The 15,387-nt window shown below is 37.8% G+C and overlaps 1 protein-coding gene across 1 annotated transcript in view; it reads left to right on the plus strand.

Annotated features, from left to right (window-relative positions):
* lama1 (laminin, alpha 1) overlaps positions 1 to 15,387 on the plus strand; it is a 200,034-nt gene that overhangs the window by 173,503 nt on the left and 11,144 nt on the right. The window contains exons 51-56 of the mRNA XM_051928752.1: positions 5,533 to 5,674; positions 5,792 to 5,906; positions 6,281 to 6,448; positions 6,967 to 7,118; positions 12,025 to 12,207; positions 14,802 to 15,012. Coding sequence (XP_051784712.1) covers positions 5,533 to 5,674; positions 5,792 to 5,906; positions 6,281 to 6,448; positions 6,967 to 7,118; positions 12,025 to 12,207; positions 14,802 to 15,012 — 971 coding nt within the window. The remainder of the gene's footprint in view (positions 1 to 5,532; positions 5,675 to 5,791; positions 5,907 to 6,280; positions 6,449 to 6,966; positions 7,119 to 12,024; positions 12,208 to 14,801; positions 15,013 to 15,387) is intronic.

Here is a 15,387-nt window from a genome sequence, read left to right on the forward strand (position 1 = left end):
ATATGAACTGGCAACCTTTTAGTTTTAGTTTTGGTACCTTAGCCACTAGAGCATTATCAGCTGCCTGCATTGACTTTAATTCAGGTTAGCCATTGATGGTTCCTGACAAGGTTATTATAGTTAACGAAAACTAAAATCAAAACTGAAACTATTATTAAAAAAACATTTTCATAAACTGAAATAAAATAATTAACAAAACTGAAATGAAAAACTAAAACTAAACGAAACTATTAAAGTAGCTGAAAAGACTAACTGAAATCCATCCATCCATTATCCAACCCGCTGAATCCGAACACAGGGTCACGGGGGTCTGCTGGAGCCAATCCCAGCCAACACAGGGCACAAGGCAGGAAACAATCCCGGGCAGGGTGCCAACCCACCGCAGGACACACACAAACACACCCTCACACCAAGCACACACTAGGGCCAATTTAGAATCGCTAATTCACCTAACCTGCATGTCTTTGGACTGTGGGAGGAAACCGGAGCGCCCGGAGGAAACCCACGAAGACACGGGGAGAACTAGCTGAAATAAAATAATAATTTACTAAAATATTTTTAGTTTTCATTTTTGAATGAATATTCTTGCCATTAGTCTTTAACCCTTGTAAGTTTTCTCTAAAACAGAAAGTCATCCACCACGAGCCGCCCACATATATTCATCCAGCGGAGGGCAGCTGTTCACACAGCATTTGCGGTGACAGAGCAAGCTAAGTGCGGGTGCGTAAAGCGTGAGAAATAGAAAGCGATTTGCGTGCCGCCTTTCTTTGTGCTTGTTGTATATCAAGATGTAATTCAAACGGCTGAAATCAGAATTTGCTGGTTAACAAAATGTTTACCATATGTACAGAAAAATCACGAGTGAGTAATGTTTCAGTTTATTTCTCAGGTGTCTGCTTTTTGTTGACAGCAATTCACCTGCCAATTCACACAGGAGAAATCGTTTTTACTTTCTCATATACGAAGTATAGAGTAAGTATAGTATTCATGAAAAAATTCGACCGTGATATTTTGATGAATCTTGACATTATAGACTAACCAGTGTCCAACAATACTGTTTTTTGGAATTTTGTGTGTACGCACGCGCGTGTATGTGTGTGTCTGTGTCTGTTTGTGTAAACACGACAACTCAAAAATGCAACTAGATGGATGGATGAAATTCGGCATGTGGTTGTTACACCACAGTTATAGATATGTATTAACTTTTGGGCCAAATCCATCACCCAGAAGTGGTACTTTACCTGAACACATACTTGATTTTTTTTTTATTTATACAGCTATAGAGTCTGATTTATTCAACTTTACTTTTATCATAATTGTTCAATATATTATTAATTTGATTTGTTGTTGATGAATCCTTAATATACATAATATAAAAATATAATCATTGTCTTGCGGTTTACTCCTCAAATATCCATCCCCATATCTGAGTATACAAGAAAGTCATGGGGAGAGCAGTCCCGGTTTTTGAAAATAAAACGGCACTGATCGAGAGACTGACTAGGTCATCATACGAGATCAGCATATTGTTGCTGATCAATCACTTTTGCATTAAAAACATTGTTTAACAACGAAGCAATAGAAACAAATTAGAGAGTCTGACAAGTGACGAAAAACTAAACATACTAATGGGTTTTTGTATTTATTCCATATTTATTAATTTATCTTTTTTAGTTCATATTCACAACTCAAAATACCTGATATTGTGAAAGTAATCCAGTAGCAGAATTATAATTTAAAATATTTGTCTCCCTTTTTTCAATATTTTTCTCACTCTCTCAAAATAGATAGTTGAAATATCATATTCTTTTTGTTCTTAACATCAGCCTTATCATACATATTGTATACCAGGGATTTTTCTTGCCTTGCATCCAAACCTGCTGTGATAGGCTCCAGATTTCCTGCAATCCTACTCTGAATAAACAGGTTTAGATAATGTATATGTTGTTCTTAATTTCAGACGCTGTCTCTGTTGTTTTATGCCTGTCCGTACTCCTATTACCTGCTCCTGCTCTGCTCATTATAGGTTTACTGTTCTTTATGGTGGTCTATTCAAGACTCACTGCCCCTAACCTTGACACTACATGCTTGTTGTTCTTTGTTTCCCTCAATACAGCTAGTTGGGGTCTGTACACTCATTCAAGTCTAAGAACCCTGTTCTTCCTAAGCCCCTGTGATTTTCATGAAAAAATATTTAAAAAATTATAAAATTGGTAAAATTGTTCATATTCAGTGTCTAGTATTGATTATGCTTGTTTTTATCAGACAAAAACAAAACCAGATAGTAAACCAGGCAGTGTAGTAAGCTTCCACTAACGTTAAACTCATATCCAAATCTGTTAAGTGTACAGTTCTGTCTGATTGTGACACAAAACTAACTCCGTAGGCACTCCATGCCATAATTACTAAAACTAAAACTGAAACTAATATATATAAAAAATAAAATAGAAATGTCTTTGTGAAATAAAAACTAAACTAAAACTAAAAATACACAATGAAGGAAAACTAAAACTAAACTGAATTTCCAAGTAAGGTCAGAAAAAATGTAGAAAACTAATATAAAAAGGCAAAACTATAAAAACCTTGGTTCTAGACCTTCAACCTGTTATAGCCAAAATTATTCCAAGAGATTTGACAGAATAGGTGAATATATTTTATATGTACCACTACCAAAAACTGTCTATGTTATCTTCTGTTAAATATGATTTAATTTAGTAAGTGTATATGTGATGTATATGAGGATGATGGTCAGATTTTTATGTATTGAAACTGAATGCAAAAGGACAGAACGGCTAGAGATAGGCATGGTGTTACAGTGGCTTACTACATGTATATGTAAATATATGTGGTGGCAGAGTAGAAAACTATGCCAGGAAAAGTAAGAGCAATAAACAGGCAACAGTAAGAAACAGACTAAATATTGTTTGTATTCATGTCATGGAAGGAATGACAGAAATATTAGTGTAAATAGGTGGCACTATGTCCTGGGACAGTAGGGGTAGTACAGTTTATTTCTGTATAGCCCAAAATCACACAAGAAGTGCCGCAATGCGCTTTAACAGGCCCTGCCTCTTGACAGCCCCCCAGCCTTGACTCTCTAAGAAGACAAGGAAAAACTCCCAAAAAAACCTTGTAGGGAAAAAATGGAAGAAACCTTGGGAAAGGCAGTTCAAAGAGAGACCCCTTTCCAGGTAGGTTGGGTAGTAGGCAGGGGCACCAGCACAGCAAAAAGAAACCTGTAGCTAGGAATCAAAATGTAATGCTTTCCCGTGGCTCTTGGTGTGCTGTAGCTCAGCAGACATTTGAAATGCCTAGCTCCTTGATGATAAATTGGTAATTCCAAATGAGGACTGGTAGAATTCCTCCAAACCGCCATTTGGCAGTACTGTGTGGTTCTAACAGAAGAGTATACAAACAGGTTAGGCCAGGAAAAATAAAGGACAACTAGTGTTTTTTTTTTAAAGTATTCAGGCTTAAGAGTAAAGGAAGGCTTGAGTCCCATCAGAGTACATGCAAAACAAAGTGCACTAGACTTTCTCTGTGACTGTGAAGGAGTCCATGTGCCCAACAAGGTTCCTCCGGCAGCACTTACGGGTGTGGCAGATGTCCAGGTGCCCCCCGGTGGTCACCACAGGCCCCAGCAGGGTTGTGCTTCCATGCTCATGACCTGTGGCCCCGGTGCCAGTACGGGGGAGAAGTGATCTTAAAAAATACTCTCTCCTCTGGTCCTTCCATACTCAGGGCATCCAGGCTGGGTAAAGGCTCCAGCCGTCCTCCACACTATATACAGTATATATATATATATATATATATATATATATACAGTGCATCCGGAAAGTATTCACAGCGCATCACTTTTTCCACATTTTCTTATGTTACAGCCTTATTCCAAAATGAATTAAATTCATTTTTTTCCTCAGAATTCTACACACTACACCCCATAATGACAACATGAAAAAAGTTTTCTTGAGGTTTTTGCAAATTTATTAAAAATAAAAAACTGACAAAGCACATGTACATAAGTATTCACAGCCTTTGCCGTGAAGCTCAAAATTGAGCTCAGGTGCATCCTGTTTCCCCTGATCATCCTTGAGATGTTTCTGCAGCTTAATTGGAGTCCACCTGTGGTAAAGTCAGTTGGTTGGACATGATTTGGAAAGGCACACACCTGTCTATATAAGGTCCCACAGTTGACAGTTCATGTCAGAGCACAAACCAAGCATGAAGTCAAAGGAATTGTCTGTAGACCTCCGAGACAGGATTGTCTCAAGGCACAAATCTGGGGAAGGTTACAGAAAAATTTCTGCTGCTTTGAAGGTCCCAATGAGCACAGTGGCCTCCATCATCCGTAAGTGGGAAGAAGTTCGAAACCACCAGGACTCTTCCTAGAGCTGGCCGGCCATCTAAACTGAGCGATCGGGAGAGAAGGGCCTTAGTCAGGGAGGTGACCAAGAACCCGATGGTCACTCTGTCAGAGCTCCAGAGGTCCTCTGTGGAGAGAGGAGAACCTTCCAGAAGGACAACCATCTCTGTAGCAATCCACCAATCAGGCCTGTATGGTAGAGTGGCCAGACGGAAGCCACTCCTTAGTAAAAGGCACATGGCAGCCTGCCTGGAGTTTGCCAAAAGGCACCTGAAGGACTCTCAGACCGTGAGAAAGAAAATTCTCTGGTCTGATGAGACAAAGATTGAACTGTATGGTGTGAATGCCAGACGTCACGTTTGGAGGAAACCTGGCACCATCCCTATAGTGAAGCGTGGTGGTGGCAGCATCATGCTGTGGGGATTGGGGATCAGCGGCAGGGACTGGGAGACTAGTCAGGATAAAGGGAAAGCTAACTGCAGCAATGTACAGAGACATCCTGAATGAAAACCTGCTCCAGAGTGCTCTTGACCTCAGACTGGGGCGATGGTTCATCTTTCAGCAGGACAACGACCCTAAGCACACAGCCAAGATATCAAAGGAGTGGCTTCAGGACAACTCTGTGAATGTCCTTGAGTGGCCCAGCCAGAGCCAAGACTTGAATCCGATTGAACATCTCTGGAGAGATCTTAAAATGGCTGTGCACCGACGCTTCCCATCCAACCTGATGGAGCTTGAGAGGTGCTGCAAAGAAGAATGGGCGAAACTGGCCAAGGATAGGTGTGCCAAGCTTGTGGCATCATATTCAACAAGACTTGAGGCTTAATTGCTGCCAAAGGTGCATCGACAAAGTATTGAGCAAAGGCTGTGAATACTTATGTACATGTGATTTCTCAGTTTTTTTATTTTTAAGAAATTTGCAAAAACCTCAAGTAAACTTTTTTCATGTTGTCATTATGGGGTGTTGTGTGTAGAATTCTGAGGAAAAAAATGAATTTAATCCATTTTGGAATAAGGCTGTAACATATCAAAAGGTGGAAAAAGTGATGCGCTGTGAATACTTTCCGGATGCACTGTATATATAAATATATATATATATATATATATAAATAAAACCACCACTTTTCATCTTTCTATTGAAAGAAAAGTGACTATTCTTCTGGTTTTAGGTTATCTAGTTGTAATGGATGGTTCTGCAGCCAATAGTACTGAGCAAAAACAAGGCGTGTCTCCAGGCACTTCTTCTGATCTCAATCGTTCAGACAAGGACCCCATCTACATTGGAGGGCTCCCTCGCTCAAGACCAGTCAGGTATTTTCAGTTTCATTAATGTTAAAAATTGCATATTTTAATTAATAAAAATGTTAAGCACTACAGTATAAGATAACTTCACATGCTTAATAATTGTTATTGTTTTTTCTCTTTCAGAAGACCACTAATTAGTAGATCATTTGTGGGGTGCATTAAAAACTTAGAGATATCTAACTCTAACTTTGATTTGCTAAAAGACTCTTATGGTGTGAGAAAAGGTTGTGTGTTGGAGGTAAGAGATTTAAGTCTTGAACTGTAGTGATGTGTGCCTTTAATAAATCATTTTTGGAAAACCATAGTGAAAGTTGGTTTTAGTTTCACAGATGAAATGGCTAAATGAATTCTTTTTTATAACATAAAATCTTTTTCTTAAAAGATTTTAACTGAATATTTTTCTACATGAAACAATATACTATTATGTGAATGATGTGGCACAAAAAGTCTCAACATGTAAACTTTTATAATAATTGAAAGTTTTAGAATGTGGCTGTTAGACAATCAGTCCTAATTTTAGTGTCCTTCTTTGTATTAATTCATAATATGTTTTTTACAATATGTGCATTAAGATTACCAGAAGGATATGATTTTCTCCATTGTATGTTTCAGCCTATTCGTAGTGTCAGTGTCCTGAAAAATGGATTCCTGGAGCTGCTGCCTTTCCCACTGTCACCAGAATCAGAACTAATGGCGACATTTTCCACAAAAAATGACACTGGAGTGATTTTGGCTGGCATTACTAAAAGTGGAAACCGTAAAAGAAGGCAAACACATCTGGTAAACTTGTTTTTATAATTTGCCTTGTTTATTTACAGACTTGCAACTATCTCTAAATGTTATGTTATGTTAAATGGCACAGATTACATCTTGTGTTAGAAAGGCTATAGTGTGTGTAGCACACCTCAGCAAGGTGATTGGTAATCTCATGTGTGACATTTTGCATGGTAAGTCATGCAAGATAGAATTTTATTGTTTTCTGTTCACATGACAGAAATGTGAATTTGTAGTAAATTCAGCATGTTGGAAAACTGACAAATTAATACTCCTCTTTGTACTTGTCACCACTATGTTTGCACTTGGAATTTAGATTCATTCCTATAAATGAGTTCACATTATATGCATTTTGTTGCCTCATTTCATATAGAAATTGAAGTTTTATTTATTTTTAATTTACTATTTATTTTGGATTTTATTCCATAAAAATTTCTGAATCTTCCTGTGACTCATGTATTGAGTTTAATCATTAGATAGATTAACTGAAATGTGATTTCAATGACAATAAACTCTGTTTTCAGCCTTTCTTTGCTGTCATGCTTATTGATGGCAATGTAGAAGTCCACGTGAATAGTGGAGAAGAGACTAGCACAAAAAAAGTGATAATCAAATCAGAGACTGGAACCTTCAGTGATGGACAGGATCATTCTATCATCTTGCATCGCAATCGAAGGTAGGCAAAAGGAAAAAGAATAACTATGAAACCGCAACCTGCTAATGTGTTATTTATTTATTAGTTTTATATTTACAGTTGAAAATACCTGATATTTTAAATTATTTGTGGCAAAAAATGTTTTAAAATATTCCTAACGCCCCCGTTCATTCTGTCTCTCTCCCTCTCTCAATAGATAGCTTAAGGACTATACTCTGTTTGTTAACATTTAGCATGTTATATATGCAGTACAGGTAGCCATTGACTTTCGACCAATGAGTCTTGCAACCATTCAACTTATGACTGCTACCGTGTCTCACAGGCAATTAACTGTGTCACGCCACCTCCATATGCCATGACTCATTCTTCTCAATCTCTGTTTATTATCTGTAGTGGTTCAACTACGGTAAGTTACATTTGTCTTACAATTACAAGAAAAAAGGCAATTGATATTGACACAGAAATGAAAGTGATCAAGTAGTATGAGGGAGGAAAGAAAGAGAATGCGATCACATGTGACTTTAAGTAATTGAAACCAGTGTTCACCGCTCACGCTGTACTGCTGCTCTCTGGCTTTGAATACGGTTAACCTTGGAACCTTCTTCGTTGTGACTCATGATGCAACCACACTGAACTCCTTTATCTGTTAATGGTTATTATTAACAGAATGAAATGAACAGAAAACATATGGGTGCTCAAACTCTGCTGGGACAATTCCTCCTCTTACAGTTAACCCAATGAACACTGGGAGAGACAAACACTGATGACATAACATAACACAGACAAAGAAAGAATTTGTGAAGCTGGTAAAGGTTCGGCACCCATGCAAGCATTAGTAATGACGAAACAAAATAATAAAATAAAAAAAGTAATTTACACAAAAAAGATAGGAAATCTACACAGTGTGCTAAGAATGAGGATAAAAAAGGATATAAAACAAACAATATGACTTCAGAGATTTACAATACAGTACTTGCAGATCAACTTACGACCAATCCATTGGAACTAAACATGACAACTACCTGTATGTATGTATGTATGTATGTATGTATGTATGTATGTATGTATGTAATGTGTGTGCTTGGTGTGTGTGTCCTGCGGTGGGTTGGTGCCCTGCCCGGGATTGGTTCCTGCCTTACACCTTGTGTTGACTGGGATTGGCTCCAGCAGACCCCGTGACCCTGTGTTTGGATTCAGCGGGTTGGAAAATGGATGGATGGATATATATATATATATATATATATATATATATATATATATATATATATATATATATATATATATATATATATTCTGATGGGTGAGAGTTTATAATTTTGCTGAATCTTATTGTGATAACATTTTGTTGTAAACACTTTTATTTAAAGACGTCATGAGTTTAAAGATATTAAGATCAGCTTAAAGATCTTTTAGTTATTCAAGTTCTGGGTGAAAACTTTTAGTAACTAGTGCATTTTGTTTCTCAGTCTTCTGTTTACAAGTTTGTGCTTTTTTTCACTTGACTTTTTTGATATTTTTGATTAAGCTTGATGACAGATCAATTAGTTTTCGGTTTCTAACTTTGCAAGGCTTCAGACTATGTTTAATCTCTTCATTCTTCCTAATTAGACATCAGCCCCAGATTTTCTGGAGCAGAATAATATATATTCACTCATAAACTTAGATTCTGTTTCTGTCGTTTTCTGACTGTCCATACACCTAATGCACACTCTTATCATTGTTGTGTAGTGGATATTCAACTCTCGGCTACTTCTAACTCTTGACATTACATACTGCTATGCCAGTGTTCCCCTTAGCACAGCTAGGTTGGTCCCAAACAATGATTTAAGCCCAGGGGACCACTACCTCCTACGTCCCCATCTGTTTTTCATGATAGTATCTATCAGAACACAATAGAATCTACTTTCTGATTTTTCAGAACTTTTTGAGCCTGCACATGGCAAAATTATGTTTATAGACTTACTCTAACTGAGACGGCTATAGAAATCAGCTTAGGTGGTATAAAACAACAGTCCTGTATGGGAACATTTTTTTTTTTAAATACAACATTGAAAGCAGCGATTGCTTTGGAGCAGTATATGAGGTGTGCCCTACAGATTAAGGGTAGAAATCCCACAAACCTTAAAATTCACCTACAGGGTCATCACAGATTGGCCTATGACCTATTTTTGGGCAAAGAAAAGGAAAGGTTAAAAAGTGACAACAATCAGTGCACATTCAAGACAACAGGACATGCATGACAGATTGACCAATAATATCCACTGGCAGGATGATGCCCTGGTCTCTTGCTGCATCCAAACGGTGCCTTTCACCTTTACGCCTGATGTAGCTGCATTGTTCTTATGTGTGAGTGGACATTTCTTGCAGGGAGGGCTTCTGTTCTCTTTCCCCAATGTAGAACCCTCATACTCATCCGAGTTCACCTCTGTTATAGCATGTTTTTATTTGAAAACAGCAGTGTCAGATCAATTTGGGGATCGGATCAGCGTGAACGTGACTGAGAGAATAAAACTGAAAAAAAAAATGCCAACCTACCATAAATTTACACTGGCTGTTACAGACTCAAATCTATGTTTTTATTCAATAATAGTAACAGTAAGAGCAGCTGACTACTCAAAACAGTAATTCTGGTTAGCAGCCAGACTCAGACTCGTGATCTCTTGATTATGAGTCAGTAGCTCTTACCATTGCACCACCCAAGCAGTCATGTCAGCGTCATACCCTAACCCGATTTCCTTGTCTGCGGATATACAGTATTTTTGAATAAAAGTGCACTTGTTTTGCTATACGTGTGCCTTTTGTGAAAGTATTTATATGATATTTGGCTTCAGTCTTCACACATTATACACTTCATGTCAAAATTTTGTTGTTAGTACTGTAACATGAAAAAGTTTTTTTTTAGGTATGTGTTCAACATTTCTTGCATTTCTCGCATTTGCTGTCATCGTACATTTACATAGATTGTTGTAGACACAGAACACACATGAAATGCATGTGTTCCAAATAACGATATATTATTTAATCTATACAACTCCAGGCACCTCACACCGAGATAAACAAGACCTGTGCTGGGAGAACTTTGTGCCCGAGTTGACTGCAGCAGTTGGGGGATGGGACAGCAGGCTGTTTGCTGCTTGTGCTGATGGACACATTTACAAAATAAAAGACGCTAATGGAGAGGTGCAAAGGAATTTAAGGTGGCCCAGGATTCAGAGTTTTTTCGTAGGCTTCAGGGATTGTAGTGCTAGCATATAGATGTCTACTGCATTCATTGTCAATGATTGGCAATAAATCCCATTTAATAAAATTAACATGACATAACACTTTACATAATTTTTTTTTAAATTATGAGGATAAAATATTTTTTGTAGCCAGTATGTTGTTCCTTAAGAATGGTAACAAAAGTAGACACAGTTTACCGTAATTTTTTAAAGTTTTTTTAAAGCTTATACTATATCTGACAATACATTGTTGAGTTTCTCAGGATTTTTAACTTACAGTAAGAACTTTCCAAAAGGAAGTTATGTGACCACATTTGGAGGAAAGGGAGATTCTGTTTAATGAAGTAACTGAGCATGCCCCTTGAATATGACAATTTCCAAAATATTCTGCAGTCAGTGGGAGTATTGAATACACTTTTCAGGTAATTGATAACCACATTATGATGGAATCGTGGCAGCATTGCAGTGATCACTGCAGTTTCATTTAACCACAAATCTATTTGACATAATTGGTTTATGAATAACAAAGATTTGCTAGATGCTTCCTTGTGGGGCGGACTGGTGGCTCTGAGGCTAGGGATCTGCACCAATAATCTGCAAGATGCTGGTTCAAATTCCATAAACACCAGAAGTGACTGTACTCCGTAGGGCCCTTGAGCAAAGCCTTTAGCCTGCAATTGATTCATCCTGGGTATGACATTAATCTGCATCCAGCCCTGAATGCACTTACTGCAACGTACAGGGAAAACTTGGGGGTTGGTGGCTGGATTGGCACTGCAGCCACTGTGAAAAACCACACACTGTTCCAGTGTGGTACTGAGGTGTCACCTACTGCACTCAGGTCTCAATCCAGGTGGTTTGACATGTGGTGGGTGTGGCAACGCACTATCGCCACATGCTCCCAGCTTCTCTCTGTCTCTTCATCATGGTTATGTTATAGTACAATTCATGCCTTCCCTGTATAAATAAAGAGGTTTGTGGCACACAATAAGATACTTATTTACATATGTTTTTATGCTCTTAAAAATATGGGCTTGCATATCCTTTTTTCTTCTGCACATTTATGAGTATATATATATATATATCACCAAAATTTATAGTTTATATATTATTGAAGTGGGTGTCATGCAAGTGCAGTGAGCAGGGCTACCACCACATGGCATCCTCGGTTTGAATCTAATGACTAGTTGTTGTCTCTGAGATGTTTGCGTGCGGCAAGGTTGTGCATGTGCCTAGACACATGATGTCTTACAATTACTGCTTTTCTAATTATTGTATATCAACACAGTATGTCCACCAATCCATTTCTGAACCTACTAACTCCAGTAAACTTTTATGGGTTGCCTGAGCCCACCCAAAAACAGTACAGGGACCGACTGTGAATGGGGCAGTGTTCAACAAAGGGTACCCTATCAGACACCCCTCTCCTCTCATAGAGATCAATTTAAGATTATCAGTCAATTTAATACAGACATCTTTGGGATTAGGACTGAAACAGATGTTTCTTGGAAACAAATTGCATAAACATAGTGACATCTAAATAGTTTGTGCTGAGAACTGAACCCTATTGTTCAGAGCTGTGATGATGCATTACTAACCACTCCTCTATCATGTCTCCTTGAAACACAATTTTTCAATCTCTTTTAACAACGTGAAGTTTCTCTGTAACAACATGAAGTTTTCAAATGAACACTTTTTCTTGACAGGTTAGTGAAGGTGCAAGTGGATGAGGGAAGCCCTTCTGAGTTTAGGCTTGCCTCATCGGCAGAGAGTACACCTCTTCTTGTCACCAATGTCTACTTAGGAGGTCTTCCACCAGGAGAGGCTACACACTTAAAGACTATTAGATCCTTCTATGGCTGCATCAAGAACCTTGGATTAAACATGGAGTAAGTACTTAAAATATTAGAGTTCAAAGAGTTCACCTAGTACAGTTTCATAGCTTTGGTGATCATTCGTATCTAGCTCATAAGGTAATACTGCAATTAAATGCTTAAAAATAAGTTATTACAGCAGTAAACATTTGGCTGATAACCATGTAATTGTTAACGTGAAACATCATTCACAAATTTTTCATAACTATTAATTCCAATGTGAAGTCCAGAATGCATTAAATGTATGTCAAGAACTAGCCATGGAAGAGACTGCATTAAATATTACATACATAACTAGAATTTGAAAACATATAAAAATTGTATAAAACTGAGAAAACAACCTACAGACGGCCTGTTTTCTTGTCATTATGTTCTATCAAAAATAAATATAAATATCCCAAATTAAAATATTTTCAAGGTGTTGCATTAGAAATTAATTTATTGCTAATATTCTGCTCACAGATTTGAACTGAAATGCTTGCTGATTAATGTTGCTAATGTACCCTTTGTACCTCCTGTGTTTATATCTTGAAAAAGGTCATGTTACTTTGAGTATTCAGGGATCATGCCTGTTGGTGTGCAGCTATAACATTAACAGTATCTTGTCAAATTCATGAGGTTTGAATTGATAATGCTTAGTATGTTTAATACATATAGATACAGTAGTTCTGAAATTTGTTGGATAATTGTAGAATAATTTCCTAAAAATGTAAGCATGCACTTGAAAATACATATTGTGTGTGTGCACATAAGTTGTGTGTAGGCCATAAGTTTCCATACATAGGAAAATAAACTTTTTTTTATGAAAAAACATTTTTATTTATATAATATGCTCTACATGACTGCCATTGTTTTGAAAGCACATTTCAATACGTGTCCGCCACTGCTGATGAACACGTATTAGCACAGCTGCAGTTATGCTTGTAATGGCGCTGGTGATACGTTCCCTAAGATGATTTATGTTTTGTATCTTTTCCTAATACACCATGGCCTTCAAATACCCCCAAAGATAAAAATCAAGTGGGGTGAAATCTGGGGATCTGGGAGACCACTCCACAGGACCACGGCGACCAATCCAAGCATCCGGAAAATAAAATGTTAAAAACCATATGTATGGAAACTTATGGCCCACCCTGTATATATCCAATATGCAGTAAAAAATACAAGTAGTGAAAGCAATCTTACTATTATATTTATAAAAGAACAGAATGAAAAATCTTACTGAACTTACTTCCTGTTTTTATTAGTGCTGGGGTCTACCTTAGACAAATACACGTCAAAGCTGATTTAATCACTGAGTCTATTTTACTGATAACATTAAATATAGACTGAAAAGTAGGTTGCCATTTTAATAAATTTCACATCTCAGGCAAAATTTGTGACATTGATGATTTACTTTTTGCCTGTTTAAAGACATCCTGATCAGTGTTGACGTTGTGTCATTTCATTAGTGAGCTCAGATGTTTTGTATTACCTTAGATGTAGGGCAGTATACAAAGACAGGCTGGATGCTAGTCTTTTCTCATAGTGGGCCTGACACACATTATGTGCTATAACAGGTGGGTAATGCTGTCTATGCTGCTGCCCATTTGTAATGCTGGTTTATTGGAGGCTTGGAGGATTCTTGGTGACAGGAATCTAAGCTAAAATACAAAATTTGAAGTATGAAATTTGATAGAGCAGATTTTTTTTCTAGATTCTTTGAGCTTGGTTGTTTGCTTTTCTGTTAAAAAGTAGGAATTATAAATGAATAGGCATCCTCCATTATACGAGGGCAATCCCAAAAGTAAGGTCTCCTATTTTTTTAGAAATACAAACAACCGTTTATTTTCTATAATATTTACATCATTTTAAAGGTTAAAGAATTGTTTATTTTTCTACATAATCGCCATTTCGGTCGATGCATTTTTGTAGACGCTGTGGTAGCTTTAGAATGCCCATGTCACACCAGCTCGCCGCCATGTCCTTCAGGAAGCGTTGAACCTCATCTTTCACCTCTTCGTCGGAGAAGAATTGCCTTCCGGACAAATGTTCTTTCAACTTTGGGAACAGGTGGTAGTCACTGGGTGCAGAGCGATCCGCCGATCTTTACGCATGTTTTCCTCAACCTTCGCGACTGTCTCGTCGGAAATTGACGGTCTCCCGCTCCTTTGTTCATTGTGAATTTCAGTACGACCGGCTGTAAACTCTCTACACCACTTGCGAACGTTTTTGACATCCATGCACAACTGTCCATACACTTCCGTCAATTTGCGATGAATTTCAACCGGTTTAACGCCTTTTGCATTCAAAAATCGAATAACTGCGCGAACTTCGCACTTGGCGGTAGCATTCAACGGGTGTTCCATTTTCAAGGGCTGCCAAGCCAAGATTGAGCATCCCAGCGAAGCCGCGCATTCTTATTTGGGAGTGGAGGAAGCACCAATCACAACAGTGTGGCCAACAGCCGTACGAACAGTTTCTCTACGTCCCCACCGCTTTGGAGACCTTACTTTTGGGATTGCCCTCGTATTTATGGGACTTTCGTATACAAGCAAGCCAATTCCTTCCTTTGCTGTGTTTTTACCACTGGTTATACCAAAAGTATTTTTGTTGCTTTGTGTGCATAGGCTTCTGGATCTTACCACTGCAGTGAAATACCAAAATGTTGACCTGGGCAGCTGTTTGTTAGAGGAGAGGCCTAAGATTACTGTCCAACCTGATAATGAAGGACTTGACTCTCTAGTCCATCCAGATCCAACTCAAGTCTTACCAGTCACAGAATCTACTCTTCTGGAGAGTGCCATGGATCAGGACCTAAAAGAGACACAACTGACCAAGGTAAATGGTTGTCTTCTTTACAGGCTTTGACTGGTGATTTGGCTGTTCACTAAACATCACTCTTCCAATTATTGTATTGCTTCTGATGAAAATGAACCCTCTGCATCCTTAACATAATGATCAATATGAAATAACTATATTTTGCACTTCAGATTTAAAAAAAAGGGAAATTTTGCTTTAAATACTCAAATTGTGTTATTACATATGATGCAAAGATGAGTACTAGTTAATCAAATTGAAACAAGCATTTTTTGGCCAGTAAAGACACTTTCATGTACTTTGCGTGCTCTCTGACACATTTGTTTTGTTCGTGTTTCTTTGATGTTTTCTTCCATAGTCTAAATATATGTTAGTACATTTATTTCTGACTAATGT

The sequence above is a fragment of the Erpetoichthys calabaricus genome, chromosome 6 (assembly GCF_900747795.2).
Source record: "Erpetoichthys calabaricus chromosome 6, fErpCal1.3, whole genome shotgun sequence".
Lineage (NCBI taxonomy): Eukaryota > Metazoa > Chordata > Cladistia > Polypteriformes > Polypteridae > Erpetoichthys > Erpetoichthys calabaricus.